Genomic DNA, 18,909 nt, shown 5'->3' with positions numbered 1-18,909 from the left:
AAGCCAATCATCCAAAAGTTCAGCAAACAATCTTCTCACTTATAATTTCATGAGGACAATCCCAAAATTTTATCCCCCCATTGTTCTTTATCTTTGCTATCATTAACTTCAATCGAGATCCACAATCACATTTCAAGTTTTAAAGATTTCTTAAACTAGCTCCCACAGAGTATGTGCTTCGAGATTGGCTTTGGAACATACTTTCTGGTTAAGATGCCATTGCACGATGATAAGACAAAGAAAGAGAGATTTGCACTTTCAATTTCAGCTCATTTCTTTTCTAAATCAAGAACACATGGAACCTTAACCTTAAAACCCAATCCCTTTGTTTTTATACTCTTTTCTATATCTTTTCCTTTTCTTATTTTCAAAAGACAACGAAGGAATTATTTTAATTATATTCCTAATGACGCCAACTTATAAAATAATATTTTATTACACTGTTAACTAAAGAAGCTCATGACACCAAATCATAAAGTAAAAAGGTCCAAATCAACCGTTTTAAACATGAGAGGTTTAATTATAAAAGAGTTAAAGTCCAGGGGTCTAAATATGCTTTTTGCCTAAAAAATATATAAACTAAATGAAATAAAAAGTAGCGGTGAGCCAAAAGCAGAGAGGCAGAGAAGAGTTTCAAATCAGACTACCCGCTATAAGTTGCCAACTGGGAATAATAAGCTCTTAAGGACTAAGAGCGAGCAACTTACTCTACAGTATTATGATGCTTTCACTTCATTATAGTTTCCAGTTATTCCTCTAAAACCCAAATCTAGGGTTTTGCATACCTACATCTCCGTATGCACCAAAAACTTCTCTACTTAGGGTTTTGAAGTTAAAGCACTAGAAATGGAAGCGGCTGTGATAGACGCTGGATCCAAGCTCCTCAAAGCCGGTACGGCAGTTCCAGACCAAGCTCCACCTATCGTAATTACTTCTATCCCTGCCTACTTTATTTCTTAGAGATTAACAGTTAAGATTTTCTACTTTCAATTTCTTTTTCCTCTTGTTGTTTGTTTTTGTTTTGTATATGAAAGTTAGAATTTTAGGGTAAATGCTGTGTTTATTTCAGCATCAATATACTGTATGTTTGCAAACTTAATGGCCTTGATGGCGGCTGAGGTAATTTAAATTCTATTTTGGTTGTGTGGACAGATAATTCCTACACAAATGAAACAAATGCTTGAAGATGGTTCATCAGGTGATAATTCATTTGAAGATGTCAATGTTGATCCGGTTGTTCGAGGTTTTATAAGAGATTGGGATGCTATGGAAGATTTAATGCAGTATGTTCTTTACACTGGCCTTGAATGGGAAGAGGGTAATGAAGGTCAAATTTTGTTTACTGATCCTCTTTGTACTCCCAAGGTTAGCCCCAACACCTTGTTTGTTTGTTTATCTTTTTTAAAATATAAGCAGACCTGTTATACCTTGTTTGGAAAGTCCAAAAATACTAGAATTTACTCATTTTTGGAAACCTCATAGTTGCTAGAATTCAATTCTTCCAACTTAAAAGATGCCAAAAATGAAATGATTTTGCAAGAAAACAATTCAATTAAACTCTTCCACATGATTTATTCAAAAACAAGGCATTTTGCTATTGTTAAAGTTATTAGTTTGAAAAAAGAAAATACAGTTAAACTACTTTTAAGGAAGCAAAAACTATACTGCTTTAGTACAAGAATCAGGTCCAGTGTTATTTGTACTGGCTTCTGAGTTTCTAACTTTGGTTTAACTCTTTTAGATTGCTAAACAAAGTGATGATAATTCCTCTGTTTTTCGCTCTACTGTGTATGCTAGTTTGAGTTATCAAAGCGAATGCATATTTTGATGACCTTGGTATTCTTGAGATCCTATGTGCTTTTTTTTTTTTGCTCCTTGTGTGTGTTGCGTAGTAATCACAACTATGCTCTTTTGCCCCTTGCTCATCTTTTATTATGTTGCTACGGAAGTGATTCTTGAGATCCTATCTGCTTTTCTCTTTGCTCCTTGTGTCTGTTGCGTGTAATCACAACTATGCTCTTTTGCCCCTTGCTCATCTTTTATTGTGCTGCTATGGAAGTGCGCTGTAGTTGCCAGCAGAGGTTTTCATTTTAACTTCTAGATGTCTATTCATAGCTATTGTCTTTGATTAATAAATAAATTAAATTTCTACTTTTACAGTCTGTCAGGGAACAATTGGTGCAGTTGATGTTTGAAACTTTTAATGTCTCTGGGTTTTATGCATCAGAGCAAGCAGTTCTCTCCCTTTATGCAATTGGACGTATATCTGGGTGCACTGTTGATATTGGTCATGGGAAGATAGGTATGTAACCTATCTCTTTGATGTTAATGAGATAATTCTGATTCTCTTCATGCCTAACCATTACTTGTACTCAAAATACAGATCCTCTATATGTGAGTTAATTTATGATTACATCAGTTTTTGATTATATAACAACAAAAACCAAACATAACTAAATAAGAACAAAAAAGTCTTTCAGCCATCATTTGATGATGAAAATCAAAGAGATACCTGAAGGTTTTTATAAAGACTACTCTACATGGTGCTTTTTGTACAGGACTTGATACTAATTTGTCCACATGTATTTTCCATCTGATATGAGTCCTCCAAAACATGCTTCTTCTTGGCATCTGATTTATATGTTAGCCTAATGGTGCCTGTAAGAAAGAATGTATACTTATTTTCCTGAATATCTTCAATAAGTTAGTTGCAGATGTATGTATTTATTGATGGATGGTATTTTTAGTACATAAAAGTAAAACTAACAAGTTTTATACTTCTCTGTACCCAGTTTTTGCTGAGCCAGTGGTTGAATCTAGTCTAGATCAAACATATTTCAAATTAAATGAAGAGCTATATAATGGAAAAATTAACTGCTATATGCACCTGGTTAACATAAACATCATATGCATGATATCCATGGGTGGTATGTTAAAAATTTCTCATAACAAATCACATAAGCCTTTTAAAGCTGATGGACCTGTAAAATATAATGATAGACTCATGCAGGTACAAAAAGGCTACTGTGGTGTTTTTTTCTGTGTCCTAAACATGTCAAGGTGCTCACTGAAAATGATTTCACATTAATTAAATATTTTGAATTGCTTAATGATTTACAGTTCGTATTCTGATCTATTATGTTCTTCCTGAGAATAACCTGGAGATCTTTGGTTTAAAGAAGGTGGAGAATTGCTGCTTTATAACCCTTAAAAAAGTTTTACACGAAATCCACTTGGTGGATTTGCAACAGAGGCTGATCCTCTGTTAGATTGGCTGCTTGAGTTAGTGTATTTGCTCCACTCCCGTCAGTTGAACTGTGAATTTTCCCCTTTTATTGCCAGATATTGCGCCAGTAATTGAAGGTGCCGTTCAGCACATTGCCTCAAGAAGATATGAAATTGGTGGTATTGATTTGACTAAGTTACTAGTCCAGGAATTGGGTAAATCTAATCCCTCGGTTAACCTCAATGTCTCTGATGTTGAGATAATAAAAGAAAAATACTCGTGTTGTGCTGAAGACGAGGTGGCTTATGAGAAGATTCAACAGTCAAGTGAGACGGAGGAGCATACACTTCCTGATGGACAGGTTTGTGTTTCCAGCAATATTGTGAAAATTGACCCTCCCCAGAACTACAAGAGTAAAATGCATAAAGGGTTCAAAACGACATGATCCAGGGTCTGAACCATGATTTAAACTTTATGCAAACAAATGTAATAGTAAATAAGTGTGTACTATTTTATGGACTAAAATTGTCTGTGTTAACTGCTTACATAACAATGTATTCCTAGTGAATGTTACTTGTTGATAGGTATAGTCTTTCTGTTAAGCTTACATAACAATGTATTCCTAGCGAATGGTACTTGTTGATAGGTATAGTCTATTGTCTGTGTTCAAGCTTACATGTTTATGTCCTTTTCTTTATATTATTCATATGTTCGCCATTCAAATGGGTGACATAGCGGTCTTAACCCTGCCTGGTTATAGGTTGTATTATGGATAGAGCCTGGGCATTTTGTGCGTTTGCTGATGTTAGTGGCTGATCAGTCCTATTGAGAAATTGCTGTTTGGTGCTAAGTTCTCAGTAAAAGATATTCATTTGTTTGCTGTTTGAATAATTGTAGTTTATCCGTTAAGTCATTCCTGTAAATACCTAGCATACATAACTTGAATGCTTTGCATGAAAATGATTGTTGATCTTGTCTGATACCTAAGTAACCCCTACCTTTTGTGCCAATGATTGAACTTCTGACCTTGGAAAACTGGTTTTTCTTCTGCGGAGTTAGCTTGGATGTTCAGCTGATCTTGGTACATTCAGGAGTTGCTCATTTTATGGAAGTTAGGATTCACTATACAAAGTTTACAATGTGGTGACAGGTAATACAAATTGGAAGAGAAAGATATACTGTTGGTGAGGCGTTATTCCAACCATCTATTTTGGGTTTAGAGGCACATGGTATAGTTGAGCAGCTAGTGCGTACAATTTCAACGGTTTCTTCTGAGAACCAACGGCAGCTGCTGGAAAATACTGTACTTTGTGGTGGCATAACTTCTATGCCTGGTGAGTTCTTAGTTTTCAGAGTGAAATGGAGATGCAACTTTGATGTTAATTCATGTTTACGTAGTCAATCTAGTAGGCTAGGGATGATTTTTTAATTTTTACTTTTCTATGTGATCTACTTAAATAGGAGACTATTCATATCTTAGATTCAATCGGATTCTAAAATCATTTTTTGAAACATTCACAAAAAGAAAATGGGCTTATAGCCAATATATATATTACATACACCTAGTTTGATTCCACTCTCCCAAACAACCCATTTCGTTTTTTCTTAATCTCATTTTTCTTAAATTCTTCTCTTCCTTATCATTATCCCACACGGATACAATCAATCTAAATGGAAGAACTATTGCTTTGGAAGGGCTAATAGTTCGTTATTTTGTTGCTTTCCGCAGGTTTTGAAGATAGGTTCCAGAAAGAAGCTAACCTGTGCTCGTCAGCTATTCGTCCTTCACTTGTAAAAGTAATCCATTTAATCTTTTAGATGCTTCTATTTTAAGTCTTTAGATTTTTTTTTTTTTTTTTTTTTTTTAAATTTTTTCTTATGGATATCATTTGTTTTTATGGCCTTGATTGATGGTGGTTTTGGCTAGAGTGAGTCGTAAGACGAGTGATGGGAGCATTTCATCCTTGTCCTGGTTGTTGTACATAATCAAATTGTAAAGCAGTGTGGAACTGCAGGTTCCCCAATAAAAGTAATATCAGGTGAATCTATCGTAGATTGTTGGGTTGAGTATTGAACAAATAAAATATCCTTATAGATTATTTTAAACACTACATGGGAATATTAGATAATTTATCAGATGGATTTTGAATGTTAAAGGATCTACAGCATGTTATTCGATTGACTTTTATCATAAATCATCTGTGAGTCTGATTTCCTTGTATATGGTCATCTGATATTTTGCTTGATAAGATGCCACCAATGTATACATCACCTTTAAATAGATTCGCATATGAGGTTATGCATTACTGTTTAAAACCTGAGGCAATTAAGTAACTCCTTACAAGTTGAAATGATTTTTCTTTTCCTTTTCTTTTTTTGATTTTCTTTTTCTTGGTGTTTTTCTGGTTTAATACAGCCCCCAGAATATATGCCAGCTGAGCTGACGCAGTATTCGGCATGGGTGGGAGGTGCCATTCTTGCTAAAGTTGTGTTCCCACAAAATCAGCACGTTACCAAGTCAGATTATGATGAAGCTGGACCATCTGTTGTTCACAGGAAATGTTTCTGACAATTTAAATACAAGTGAGTTGTCAACTATTCCGTTTATTTCTACCTGTCTACTTGTATTATAATAGGTAGTTATCATGGATGGAAACCATAGATTGACCGAGTTGGGAACTTCTGGAAAAAGAAAATTTCCGCACACACTGTGATGTATGTTAGTGTAGTTACTAGTCAGCTCTTAACCTTTTCTAACATATGCTCGTGTATCTTTACTCATTTTATAGGACGTGAATTTGCTAGTCATTGGAAATAATTATAATCATGGATAAATTATGATAACAAATGTCTGTTTCTGTAGCAACAAGTCTTATAATTTCTTGGTAATTCTGAAATAACTAACAAACAGGATCATGCATCTTTGAAATAATGTATTAATGGGGGCACAACGTATCTAATCACAGGAGTGAAGAAGATATCTGAGTGTCTGTTCTCGCTTGCAATGATGGTAATGATTACAACTGAAATAATTGATAATTTGATTAGATCGGTATACCTGCTATTAACTAAATGATTTGCATTATGCTTGTTCACGAGGACCCTGGACCCCCTAATGTTTTTTAGTCTTGGATAATTATTTATTTTGCTTTAGGCAGACTATTAATTGCTGTTAGGTTGTCTACTCTATCCAATCTGCATGCGCCTATTGGACGGGTGACGTTAAAATGCCACTAAAAGAGCTTGCCCAAACAGGAAATTATTTGCAAAACTTTAAAAGTACATGATTATTGGACTTGCTCCACATTTCTTTGATAACCACCCTTTTCCTTTATAGGGTAAACATATGTGTAGTGATTGGCTATTAGTTTTATATTTATTTATTATCAAGGTGTCAAATAAAGCCATAATTTATGATTAGAGAAAATGTGGTATTTCTCAGTGTTATTCTTTAAATCTATTACCATAGGCAATCAGAGGATGACATGCAATTTCACTACGAAGCATTTCAGCTTTGTATTTTTACCCTAGGACTTAACATCCATGAGTAGCCTCTAGCTATAGAAATTAGGTAAGATTGGATCCTCAGAAAAGTATATGATCAACAAGACTAATTCTAGGAACCTTGAGACCTTTGGTTTCTGAGTGAGAAAAAGAAAAACAGCGTATCATCAAACAAGAATATAACTTTAGATGAATGATCAAATTATGGATCAATTCCTTTATTTGTATGAAAGAAAGTTGCGATTTTAACGTTTGTACTGCTTTGTACTACATCGTAGATGAGTAAACGCTGTTTGATTAAACCGTTAAGTTATTTTATGAACTGAATCGAAATTACTAATTCTTTTTATTGACAGAACTGAAACTGAACTATTTTTTGACGGTTAATTGGTTACTAGGTAACCATCTCGGTTAACTGGATGGCAAACCATTTCTTTTCCATTTCTTAAATAATAATAATAATAAAAATAATAATAATAAGATACCACCAAATTATAACAATAAATAATAATATAGAGTATGTATTAAGTTACAATAAATAATAAAATAGATATATTAAGAGGACAAATGGGCGGGTCGAATTAAGATATTTTCTAATTATTTTAGGTTTGATTATTTCAGTTCGAGTCATTTTGAATTTGGATCCTTCAAGGTTCAGTTTGGATTAGGTTCAAATTAGATCGGATTCATACTGGATTAGATTTGAGTTTTTCTGACTGTTTCTTTAAAGTTCAGATCAAGCTTAGATTTGAGTAAAATTTAGTTTGAATTGCTTCGATTTAGATTAATTTATTGGTTCTGATTAAATTTTTAGATTAATTTATTTGATTTTAAATTATCCAATAAAATTTTATAAAATTAACAGTCTAATTTTTTTATTAATTAAGTAAAGTATTAATTGATTGATTGATTAATTAATTATTAAATAATTATTGGTTTATTGATTAATAAATATTTAATTTATCAATTAATGTATTAAGTATTTTTTTTTTAACTTAACATATAGTAAAATTATGAATATACTTAACTATTAATATAGATTCAATGTATTTCTGATTAATTTGTTTATAAATATTTAATCAAATAAAATTTATACTTTTTAGAAAATTGATTATAATTATTTTCCAACTTGAATATTTTTGTAGATTACTTGTTAATAGTTTTATATCTTAATGTGTTATATATATTAATTCCAGTTAATTATTTTTTTAATGATTAACAATTTATAAAATAAAAATTTTAAAAATTAGAAATTTGGAGATAGAATTATAAAAGATATCTTTTGAATTGTAATTAAACATAAAGTGTATTAAAACAATTAATATCAAAGTTCTTGCTTATATATATGTTAATTAAATGTCACAAAAACACTATGATTAAAATAATTAAATATTATTATTTTAATAAAAATTATGTTTCGAGTTATTTTGACTTTTGAATCAGGCTATGTCAATTATAAACTTAGATAGTTTTGAATCTTGGGTCATGTTACTCAGGTTTGGGGTATTTTTGATTGTCTTAGACTCGGACTGATTTGGTCACAGATCACTTTCGGATCATTTGAATCTCAGATCATTTCAGACTTGAATAATTCGCATTCTGGCAATTTCTGTCTCAGATCATTTCAGGTTCGAGTTTGCACAGATTAGATCTCGGGCGACTCCAATTAGGCTTCTAATTTGAGTCGGACTCTGTCATTTTCATGTATATAGGTAGTATAATATATAATATAATAAAAATATACAAAAATAGTTTTCTCGATTAACTGAAATCAAATTGAAAATGAAACTTAAGATCTAAATTGGAACCACAAAAAAAAAAATTGAAACCACCAGATCTGTGAATCATTTTATTTCAGTTAGATTTTGAATAGTTTTGGTTCAATTGGGTGTTTTGCTTACCTGTAAACACAGGGAACCTAGAAGTTAAGAATATGCTGTTTCACGTTTAAAATGTAATTCTAGCATATTTGAAACTTTGTGTAGCAATAGTAGCATCAAGTGATGGCTGTAGAGTTTATGGAGACTGGAGAGCCAAAGGTTGAGATGGCATTATTGGTACTAACTAATAGTGAGGACTGAGGAGACTTGGAATGAGTGCAGGGCGACATGCAAGTGAACCACCACAGGAAGGCACTAAGGAGAGGTAAATGTCCCGAGTCCAAAATAGATTTGAAGAATTCTCTTGATGGTTTAACACATTGAGTGTAAGATTCTCTTAGGCTGGCCATAATTGATGGAAGGTAGAAATCGGTGTATATAATTCAAACAAGCAAAACAATTAGCCTTTATTTTTGGTTTAACTGGTTACTAAGAAATTAGATAAAATAACTCTGTAATGCACAATTATACCCAAATTAAAAGAAAATATTAAAAAAAGGTATGAAAATGTTTTTTCTATGGTTAGGAACGAAGTGTATACTCATCCTCAACTTAAGAGTGAAGTGTGTAAAACTCCAAAGACCTTAGTTTTATTAAACCATGTTCAGCTTCCTTAATGATGGAGTGAAGGAGTTCCAAGTATCTAAGTGGACGTGGGCAAAGTTTTTCTGCATTAGGTCTAAGCTTTCCTGTTGAGATGAAGCAGAATATGAGTAGGGGGTTTTGGTGGTAATAGATTCAAGGAGAAAACAACATACTTATAAATGGCATCATTTTTTGTTTTTGCTTTTCTAGTTGATAATTGCAGTATATGTTTTTGCAATGTCGAAGCAACTAAACTTGGTAATGGTATTCGGACAAGCTGTCTGTCCTGTTGTGGCTTCCCACTAATTCAGGACATGTGCTCTTGCTCTTGCTGTTTGTCAACACAGGACATATTTTCCGAGCACTGGGGTAGAGAAATATCCCCTTCTGCGCCACTCCACTATTCTTGGTACAATAGGCATATCACTTTGGGTAAAGCTCAAGGGTAATTTGTAGTGTACTAGAATGAATGTACAAGTGATTTATTTCTTCCAGGCAGCAGGAAAAAGTTTTCCTTTTGTTGCTAAATAGCTCCTTGACAAGTTGTAAAACTTTTCATGGGACTTGAAAAAAGAAAAAGGAAAGGGAGTGCCTGCATGAGATATTGTGGATTTGTGCTTATCTAAGTTGATATGAAATGAAATGAAATGTTTGCAGATTATTAAAATCATTCATTTGTCTGTGTTGATTGATTTAGGTAAATTAAGTTTTAGTTTAAGGATATTTATATTATAAAGTAAGCCAAGTTTTTCCGCGAAGCTTTATTTTACAATATTTTATAAAATCACATTATATAGAATTTCAATAAAAAATATATAGCTTTGATGTAATTATATGATAATTTATTATGACACTAAATATTAATAAAATAAAATAATAATTAAATATTTATTAAAATAAAATGATAGTTAAATATAATTAAAAAATTAATGATTATGTAATGCCATTAATTTTATTTTTTATGACTATTAGATTTTAACGTTATTAAAATAAAATAATAACATTAAATACTTATTAAAGTAAAAATAGCTAAATACAATTACTTTTTTTGTAATATAATGTATTTATAATTAAAATAAAATATTTTAAATTAAAAATTTAAAACACAAATTTATCAATAATTATGAATCAACACAAGTAAATTGCTAGCTTTTATATTATTTAAAAGAGAAATTATAAAATAAAAATTTTAGAAGCCATAATTATAATGAATATATTATTTCTCATAAAAAAATTAATAAAGAGATCAAATTAAGCTTTAAAAATGCATAATAAAAATGATATAATGAGTAATAAAAATGATAAAATGAGTACGGCAATTGTGAGTATTTAATATCACCTAAAATTAAAAATCGCAGTTTAAAATTTATAATAAAATATAAGTCACCTCAATAAAAAATTGTCAAAATTCAATGGCTTAACGTTTAAAGAAAAATTTTAAATTAAATATTTTAAGCAATTTTTGACTTAAATAAAATTTTAAATTGGGGTTTTACTGAGTTATTTAATCATTTTAAAAACAATAAGTATCCACAAAATTTAATTTTAAGTATTGAGTTGAGCTATCAAACACCTTTTGGAGACTCAAATCAACTTTTTTATTTTATTTTACTTTTGAAGCTTTCAGAATTACTTTTTCTAAAAGTATAAAAGTGATTTATAAAACATAAAAAGATCTAAATTCTAAAGTGTTTTTTCAATAGCCAACAATCATCCTAAATGTATTTTAAAACTATTGAACACTTCTGTAGGATACTAGTAAAAGTTAATTTGGACAAAATATCTTAAAATAATGAGAAATATAGTTTTCACTGTTTAATTTTAAAAAAAAAAAATATTATTTTCTAATTTTTTTAAATCTACATTGTGTTCATTATTTTATAAAAAAGAAAAAGAAAAACTAAAAATCAATCATAATTTTAAATTTTTAAAAAAATACCATATTTTCATATTTTAACATAGAAAAATAAAAGAAATCATAATTTAATAAAAAAATAAAAAAACATATGAATATTTTTATTCTTTTTTCGAAATTCTGAGGGAGGAACTGATCTGAAACTGGGAATAATAAATTAAAATAATAATATATAACATCCATTACTTGCCAGTGGAGAGCAGGCCCTTGGTTTGGCCCCGCTTGCCCCCCTCCGCCTGGTTGCACTATTTGTTCACAGATACCAAAACTTATTAGCTTGAGTTGTACTTTGGTCAATTACTTTTTCATCCCATATAAATCTTAGAGAAATTAACTTCAAAAATTAGTCGTTGAAATAAGAGAATTTAAACTCATAATACCTCTCGTCAACATCTCATACTCTTAATTTTTTCCAATTATAATTATAATAATTTATTATATTTCATATTCTTACGTCCATCTCATATAATTACTAATTAAATACAGTCTTAAATGAACACTATAATATCGATATTGTACCACTCGTTTGCAATAGAGAAGCGGCTTTGATACCAATTATTATAAATCTCGAGAAAAACACATCTCGAAAGCTAACCATTAAAATGGAAAATTTTGGTCCATATAAATCCCTGATTGAAACCTCATATTGTTAATATAGAATTCAAGTCTCATTTGCCAACTAAAACTATAACATTATCATAACTTGTGAATCACCACGTTCATTAAAAGGATATTTGGCAAGACAAAATGTACTAGGTCGGTCCTACGCCAATAACTTATACTAAAATAACACCAAATGGAACCATGTCTGCCTTTGAATAGATACAATTGACTGAACAGCAGTCTTGGATGGCCTGGACCCTTGAGATCCTAAGTGATCCATAAATGCAGCTATCTCCCCTCTTTCTTCCCCTATATTAGATCTCTATCATGATTATTTGGTAGAGGGAAATTTCATTATCATTTCCTTTTTGAGCTTTTGAAAAGGCTACACACTATTTTCTTCTCTCTCTATTGATGCATCCCAGAAAACCTCTCTAGATTTATTCTAATAAACAATTTGGTCTGTATTACTTCAAGATAAGTAATGTTTGTGCTTAAAGATTTATTAATGACTCTACAACTATTATTCTTTATAGAAAAAGAATAATTATACTTAAAACTTATTATTAAAGAGTATTTATTCTTAGAAGTGAGAGATTTTGATCTGAGTCATCTCTTTCGCCTTAGATTAGTACACAGTCCGTTGGTCCTCCTATAAATAAAAGAAAATTAATTATATTTAAATAACTTGAATTTTAGACTTTAATACGGTAAACCACTCTTAATTTCTTAAAATTAAAATTCTTATTCATAATTAATAGTAAAATGATGACTAGATGTACTAAATCTGAAATAATGGATACCAAATCTTAAAATACCTATGCTTACTTGAATTAGTCGATCAACATCCTCAACTTTATAATTTATTTATATTTTTATTTACAAATTAATAATAAATAATCATTTTAACCGATTGTTAAATAGCACACGACATTCACGTACTTTGACTTTACTTGATGAATATGTTTGACACCTAAACCATAGGTCAGTGATGTGGCATCCACGTCACCTAGAAGCACTCCCTCTCATTTCTTTTTGTTCCCCTTTTACTTAACCAAATCTCTCTAATATTATAGACATCGCCATTGTGATCTTCTTGCCTCCCTCCTTTCTTCCCTAATCTCAAAAGCAGAAACTAAAGAAGAAGAAGCAGCATTGTGTCTTGCTGAGGATGAGTACAGCAATGGCCCACCTGATGCGTCGGAATAAACAACAAAGTCGAGTGAAAACGTGGCCGTAGATGCTTTAAGCACCTCTGCAGCGACAGCAACATCAATGGCTGATTTAAAATGTGGAAGATGTTTGCTTTATTTGTACTAAAAAAAAAAATCGTGACAGGAGGTATATTCTCATAATTAACATGTGAAAACTCACTCTTAATTTATAATAAATTAGTTTAATATCCACACTTTAGATATTTTATTAATAAATTATACATATTTTATTTATAAATTAATTTTACAGTCATATTTTAAAATTAAATTTATTATATCTTCATAATAGTTAAATTAACAAATTTTTAAATTATATAATTTCTAATATAAATTACATAATTAATAATGCATATATGTTAAGTATTTCATATTGATATTAGTTTAATATAAATATAATAATTATCTTAATATATATAAAATGATAAATTATATCATGAATTCATAGTCACACAACGTTGTGAACCCGAGTTATTTTATACGTACATAATATTTATTTTTCAAAACTTTGTTTGGTTATTTTTTTGATTGTATATAACTTTTTTTTTATAGTCTTTTGGATAATAAAATAGTTATATTACACACTAATTAATTATAGAATTCAGAATAAGATATTTATACTTAATATTTTTAGTAAATTAATAATTTTATTGTGTATTAAATTTAAAAATGATTTTATTTTCATTCAATATTAATTATTTTCTTATTTAAAATTTTATTAATAGTTACTTCCTTTATTTCATACTAATTAATTAATATTTTTTAGTATTTTATTTAGATTAAGAAAGCGTTTAATAAGCTTAGTTATAAGGAACAAATAGCTAATTAAGACCAATTACTCTTCTGTAGATATTAATGTGTGTACTGTATTAAATAAATTTCAAGTGTATATTTGATGAACTTGTAGTTTATAGATAATGAATATATTATTTTTTTTAACCTATGAATATTAATTTATTTTATGCACAAATAATATATTCATTACTTAAGTTCATTAAACATGAAATTTAGATTCATCATTTATAAAGTGTATGTTCATACTAATTAATATTTTTTATTATTTTATTTAGATTAAGAAAAGCATTTAATAAGTTTAATTATAGGGAAGAAACAGCTAATTGAAACTAAATAACTCTTCTATAGATATTAATGTGTGTATTATATTAAATAAACCTCAAATGTACATTTAATGAACTTGTAGCTTATAGATAATGAACCCGTTGCTTTTTAATATATGAATACTGATTTATTTTATACAGAGTTAGTATATTCATTACTTATAAAGTGTATATTCATTTATTGTTAGTGTCAATTTCATTAAACATGAACTTTAGATGGCTGATAAGTTAAATTGTTTAGTAGAATCTTATTAGCGATTGCTGTTAGTATGTTAAATTACCATTGAATGTATAAATTTATCGTTAAATATATTATATTATATATTATTGTTATATTTAGTGATACAAATTAATAAAAATAACTTATAGTAATAAAAAAATTTATAGTTAATTTTTTTAGCTCAATTGTATTTATTTTTAAAAATATTTATAAAAGTTATTTTAAAAGTAGAAATTTAAATTTAAATTCTACTAATAATAATTTTTAATTTCAAATTCTATAATTTTAAATATTATAGTTATTTAATTATTAAAAATAATTTCAAAATAATAATATTTATTTTAAAATATAAAAATTTAATTATATGAAATTAATTTAAAATAAGTTATTATTAATAAGTTTTAATAAAGATAATAGTGTTCAATTAAATAAAAAATTAAATCAGCTATCAACTCTCATAGAAAAAAACTCTAAAATAGAGCTGATACAATTAACAGTTGATTGAAATTAAATTAGCTATCAATTATTAATTTTAAGAATTTACCAAACACCTTAATTTAGCTGTGCAGTGAGAAATAGCTATCAGCTAAATAAAATCTTTGAACTAAACTCTTACTAATGTTTAGAAGAAAGCAATCACAAAACTGATTCAAAAAGACGAGAATAATATGATTAAAAAAAAGGACAGGAAAAGGAAATTCTAATTGAGAATAGATCCTTTTATATGTACATACAAACTACTTTATAAGTTTTCATTTGCTGAAACACCTTTAATCTAATGGGTTATGCCATATAAATTGTTAAGTTAAATCATGCCACGTAGATCTCTCAAGAAGAAAGGAAAAAGAAAAAGAACAGAAATTCCACATAGAACTCCATTTTCTAAGAAGGCAAAATATATTTTTAACCTTTTTAGCTTTTAATTTTATTTTATTAATTTTATTTTATTTATTAAGCTATTATATTTTTGTTTTTATTTTTTAAATAAAAATAAAAATAAAAATAAAAATAAAAATATATGAACTCAATTAAATAAATAAAAAACTCATAAAATATATGTAAAATATTTTTAATAAAATTTAGATAAAAAATATAAAGAATTAATAAAATAAAATAAAAATTTAAAAACTTAATAGAATTGGGCTATTTCCTTACGTTGTCCTTTTCTTTTTTTAATTGTGTCCCAATATAATAGGAATGAGTGAATAGAGATGCCACATGTAGGAAGAACTTCTTGCTATTCCTTTTCATGAGCAAATCATATACATTAAACTATTGCCAAATAAGCCCATTTGTCTTTTAAAATATTCAATCTCAATCTCATTTTTTAAAATATGCAATAGAAAAATAAACAAAGTAAATAGTGAGGGTGAATTACATGCTAGGGTTAATTGTAGAATTACAAATAATATTTACACATTGTTTGGTTAAAATTCATAAAATTTATAGAATTTATTTATAAATCTAAAATTTATATGTTTTAAACGGAGTAAAAGTTAATTTAGTATTCTACATAATTAAATTTATTTAGAATTGATTATAGCTAAACTAAATTTTAATAAAATAAATAAAATTTTTAAATAAATTTCGAGTCAATACATTTCATAACACCATAATATCTCTTTTAATTTTATTATTTTTATTTTATTTTTTATCTCATTTTATTTAAATAAAATTAATTTTTTTATAAATTTAAATCAAATATAGCACTAACGAGGATTGATACATATCACCCACTTGGCTACTTCTGTACCCATCGTTTCAATTTCAATATTTATTTTGGGTCTTCAATCTTGACCATCATTTCATTTTCACGTGTGCTTCTATAGCTTCAAATTTAGTAATAAGACTTTGGCTTTACTTACTATCATCACACATTAGAAAAGAAAAAAACACTTGTATCTGAAATTGTAGTTTTTTCCTTGGTATTAATAACATAATAAGAGTTGAGAAAAGGGCACTAAGCAACAAAAGAAAGTGTATATTTTTATGGGGTTTTGTGGGACCCAACAAACAGGAACTTAGGTGAACAATCAAGCCAAAATCCAGAAGCTCCCAATCCACAGTCCACACATCAGAATCTAATAAGCAAGTTGCCCCACACTAATGAAAATAAAAGCAAGTGGACAAAAGGTTCTTTGCCTCCTATTTTAGCATCCCATCAAGATAATCAATAGTCCCTCCCCACAAACAGAAACCAACCATCCATCCCTCTCTTTCCTTTTTTCTCTTCCCCACCTTGTCCCATGTCTCAATTGTAGCTTTTTTGACATGGTCAATGCCCAAATGAATAATAGAGAGAGAGAGAGAGAGAGAGAGAGAGAGAGAGAGAGAGAGAGATGAGAATCTCTTGCAATTCAATTTGGGTTGAAAGCAACCAGAACATACATTGCCATAATAAATATACAAATGGGGATGATTAAGATATGGGGGATCTTCAGACTTCCCCACTATAGTGAGAGAAAGGGATTGGGTTATCTTTTGCTGTCTTTTTCTTTTTGATCAAAATGGAAATGCACCAACATATATATTATATATAGACTATATATAGTCTTTAAGATAAAATATGCATATTATTATTTACAGATGGCTTCTTAAGATCTAAGATCCTAGGAATCCCCCACTTGTGGTAGACTCTGCTAATTGGTCCACTTCCCAACTCTGTCTAGGTGCAACCTTGTCATGCACTGGTGTATACTCCTGCACCAATTTAACAATTGTTAACCCATTAATAAAAATGCCACCTCCTTCTCTCTCTTTGCAACTTTGCTTTGTCATCCTCTCCAATAATTCAGCAACCAACCTTAATTTATATATCTATATACATCTGCTATTAATATTATATAACCTAGCTATTTTTATACTACAGTATGTACACCCAATCATGACTTTTGAATACAACCAAATTAAATGCCTTTCTTTGTTCTGTACCTCCATTTTCTTGATGAGTTCTGCTGCTGCATCTGCTATTACCACAATATTTCTTGCAGTATCTTTAATGAAGCCTTCTTCAACTCCTTTGTCAAATAAAGCAAGCAAGCTGTTGTAGTATCCATCTACATTCAACAATCCCACCTGTTACAAAACCCATAATCTTCAAACATAAAAGAGTTCTTCTGAGAAGAATTATTAGATGAGAAGTAAAAGGTGCAAAGACCAATCTTACTGGCTTGTCATGAATTCCTAGTTGAGACCAAGCAATTATCTCTAACAGTTCTTCAAGTGTTCCATAGCCACCTATACAACTTGAAATTTTTTTGAATTAAGGTTATGTTATTTAGGTTTTATTTTGTGCATGTCATAGTTGTCCTAGAAGGTTAATTTATGTACTACCAGGAAGTGCAATGAAAGCATCGGCATGCCTTGCCATTTCTTTCTTTCTCTGGTGCATGTCTGCCACAGTTTTCTCTTCCCCTATAGTTTCTCCTGATATCTGTCATGAGGAGATGCATACTCAATCTTTCCATTTAAGGTGTTTAATTATTAAAAAAAAAATGTAATATTTGGGATGATATAGTACCTCATGGGGCATTAAGGCCTTAGGAATCACTCTGTAAAAGCAGAAACATGAAAACAAGTATGTCAAGTTTCTAATGGCAACCCGGAGAAAATTACTGCAAAGAAAGAAGTATATACCCAAGAACATGGCAACCTCCATTGAACACAGTTTGTGAGATCAAACCCATAAGGCCTACACTTCCTCCTCCATAGACCAAATCAATCTTTCTCTCAACCTAATAACAAGAACAGATTCAATCCAAAAAGGAACACATGCAAGAAACTCCTTGAGGAGATTATATGAAAGATGAAAGCAGAAGGAGGGTTATATTATATGAGCAAACTTTTGAAACTTGCATAACTACTTGATTATGTTGATTACCAGCTCTTTACCAAGTTGAAGAGCAGCATCACTAAATGAAGGCTTATATCCAGCACTGCTTCCACAGAAGACACATATTCTCTTAAACCTACTTCTCTCTTTTTCTCCTTCCATTCACTTGAGAAGACAATAAAAAAAAAATGAGAGAAAGAGCAGAAGAGGTAGAAAGGAGGATAGTGTATGTAAGATATGGAAGAAGGAGACACCTCTGGCTTTTCAAACACCACTCAATTTATCCCCAACCCCTCTTTCTTTTCTTTTTTTGGCTGCTTAAGCAAAGAGTGGTTATAGGAGAGGAGCCCAACAAGTGCCCATGTCAAGTCTTTTCTTAAAAAAAAAAAAGAATTATCTTGCTATATCCTGCAAATCATCTATGTCCAATAAGTATTTAAGAACATTTGTTGAAATTTAGACAATACCATTACCCTTTGTCTTTCCTTTTGTGTCTATATGACTTAATAGTTTTGCTTTTATCCTTTTGTAGTTTTGCTGTCCTTTCTCACTCTCCCCTTTTGGGTAAAACTGAAAAATGAAGCATTGCATATTATAGGAAGGGAAGTGTGACTTTGATTGGGCTTACAAGTGACATGTCACTGCTCTCATCCATTGCTCAAAGTCCAAACAGACAATAAATAATGTCTAGTTTTCTGGGCTAATCTTTTGACTCTCTCTACACTTCATAAGATTATGCAAATCTTCCTTTAGATTGCAAAAGAATCATGGGTTTCTTCTATACACCACACACATTCAGCAAAAACCCTCTACAT

The 18,909-nt window shown here is 29.8% G+C and overlaps 2 protein-coding genes across 10 annotated transcripts; one reads left to right on the top strand and one right to left on the bottom strand.

The window, feature by feature from the left end:
- Positions 1–608: 608 nt before the first annotated feature.
- On the top strand, positions 609–9,865 carry LOC8259322 (actin-related protein 7). 8 transcript variants are annotated; one of them, XR_001535127.3, is made up of 9 exons: positions 609–924; positions 1,153–1,365; positions 2,161–2,302; positions 3,343–3,587; positions 4,377–4,560; positions 4,956–5,023; positions 5,643–5,809; positions 8,716–8,875; positions 9,543–9,865. XR_001535127.3 is itself a non-coding variant. In XM_015718407.3 (8 exons), exons 1-7 carry the CDS (start codon positions 847–849, stop codon positions 5,793–5,795), a joined length of 1,083 nt encoding a protein of 360 aa, XP_015573893.1. In that variant the 5' UTR covers positions 609–846; the 3' UTR covers positions 5,796–5,809; positions 9,543–9,865. The 8 variants fall into 8 exon arrangements, 5 of the variants coding, with proteins under 5 accessions (XP_015573893.1, XP_048231884.1, XP_015573892.1 ...); XR_007216417.1 differs by lacking the exon at positions 8,716–8,875 and adding an exon at positions 6,193–6,236; XR_003078932.2 differs by lacking the exons at positions 8,716–8,875; positions 9,543–9,865 and adding an exon at positions 5,154–5,265 and having other exon boundaries at positions 5,643–5,728.
- A 6,720-nt stretch (positions 9,866–16,585) lies between these two features.
- On the bottom strand, positions 16,586–18,654 carry LOC8259323 (cytokinin riboside 5'-monophosphate phosphoribohydrolase LOG1). Of its 2 annotated transcripts, none has more exons than XM_048375396.1 (7): positions 18,143–18,654; positions 17,899–17,996; positions 17,783–17,813; positions 17,596–17,695; positions 17,429–17,499; positions 17,194–17,318; positions 16,586–16,962 (listed from the first exon to the last, which is right to left on the bottom strand). In XM_048375396.1, exons 1-6 carry the CDS (start codon positions 18,254–18,256, stop codon positions 17,232–17,234), a joined length of 501 nt encoding a protein of 166 aa, XP_048231353.1. In that variant the 5' UTR covers positions 18,257–18,654; the 3' UTR covers positions 16,586–16,962; positions 17,194–17,231. The 2 variants fall into 2 exon arrangements, with proteins under 2 accessions (XP_048231353.1, XP_002517820.1); XM_002517774.4 differs by having other exon boundaries at positions 17,194–17,337; positions 18,143–18,651.
- Positions 18,655–18,909: the final 255 nt, after the last annotated feature.

This window comes from Ricinus communis, chromosome 6 (assembly GCF_019578655.1).
Source record: "Ricinus communis isolate WT05 ecotype wild-type chromosome 6, ASM1957865v1, whole genome shotgun sequence".
NCBI classification, from domain to species: domain Eukaryota; kingdom Viridiplantae; phylum Streptophyta; class Magnoliopsida; order Malpighiales; family Euphorbiaceae; genus Ricinus; species Ricinus communis.
Note: the sequence above shows the minus strand (reverse complement) of the source record. Positions and strands in the feature narration are given on the sequence as shown.

What these genes read in the sequence shown, in the direction of transcription:
- LOC8259323 (XM_002517774.4), bottom strand. Translation starts at nt 18,256, where the DNA reads ATGGAAGGAGAAAAAGAGAGAAGTAGGTTTAAGAGAATATGTGTCTTC. An exon ending in GGAGGTTGCCATGTTCTTGG is followed by an intron (nt 17,814 to 17,898) that starts GTATATACTTCT and finishes CTGCTTTTACAG; the next exon opens with AGTGATTCCTAAGGCCTTAA. An exon ending in AGGCCTTAATGCCCCATGAG is followed by an intron (nt 17,696 to 17,782) that starts GTACTATATCAT and finishes TCCTCATGACAG; the next exon opens with ATATCAGGAGAAACTATAGG.
- LOC8259322 (XM_015718407.3), top strand. Translation starts at nt 847, where the DNA reads ATGGAAGCGGCTGTGATAGACGCTGGATCCAAGCTCCTCAAAGCCGGT. An exon ending in CAGACCAAGCTCCACCTATC is followed by an intron (nt 925 to 1,152) that starts GTAATTACTTCT and finishes TTGTGTGGACAG; the next exon opens with ATAATTCCTACACAAATGAA. An exon ending in TTCGTCCTTCACTTGTAAAA is followed by an intron (nt 5,024 to 5,642) that starts GTAATCCATTTA and finishes GGTTTAATACAG; the next exon opens with CCCCCAGAATATATGCCAGC.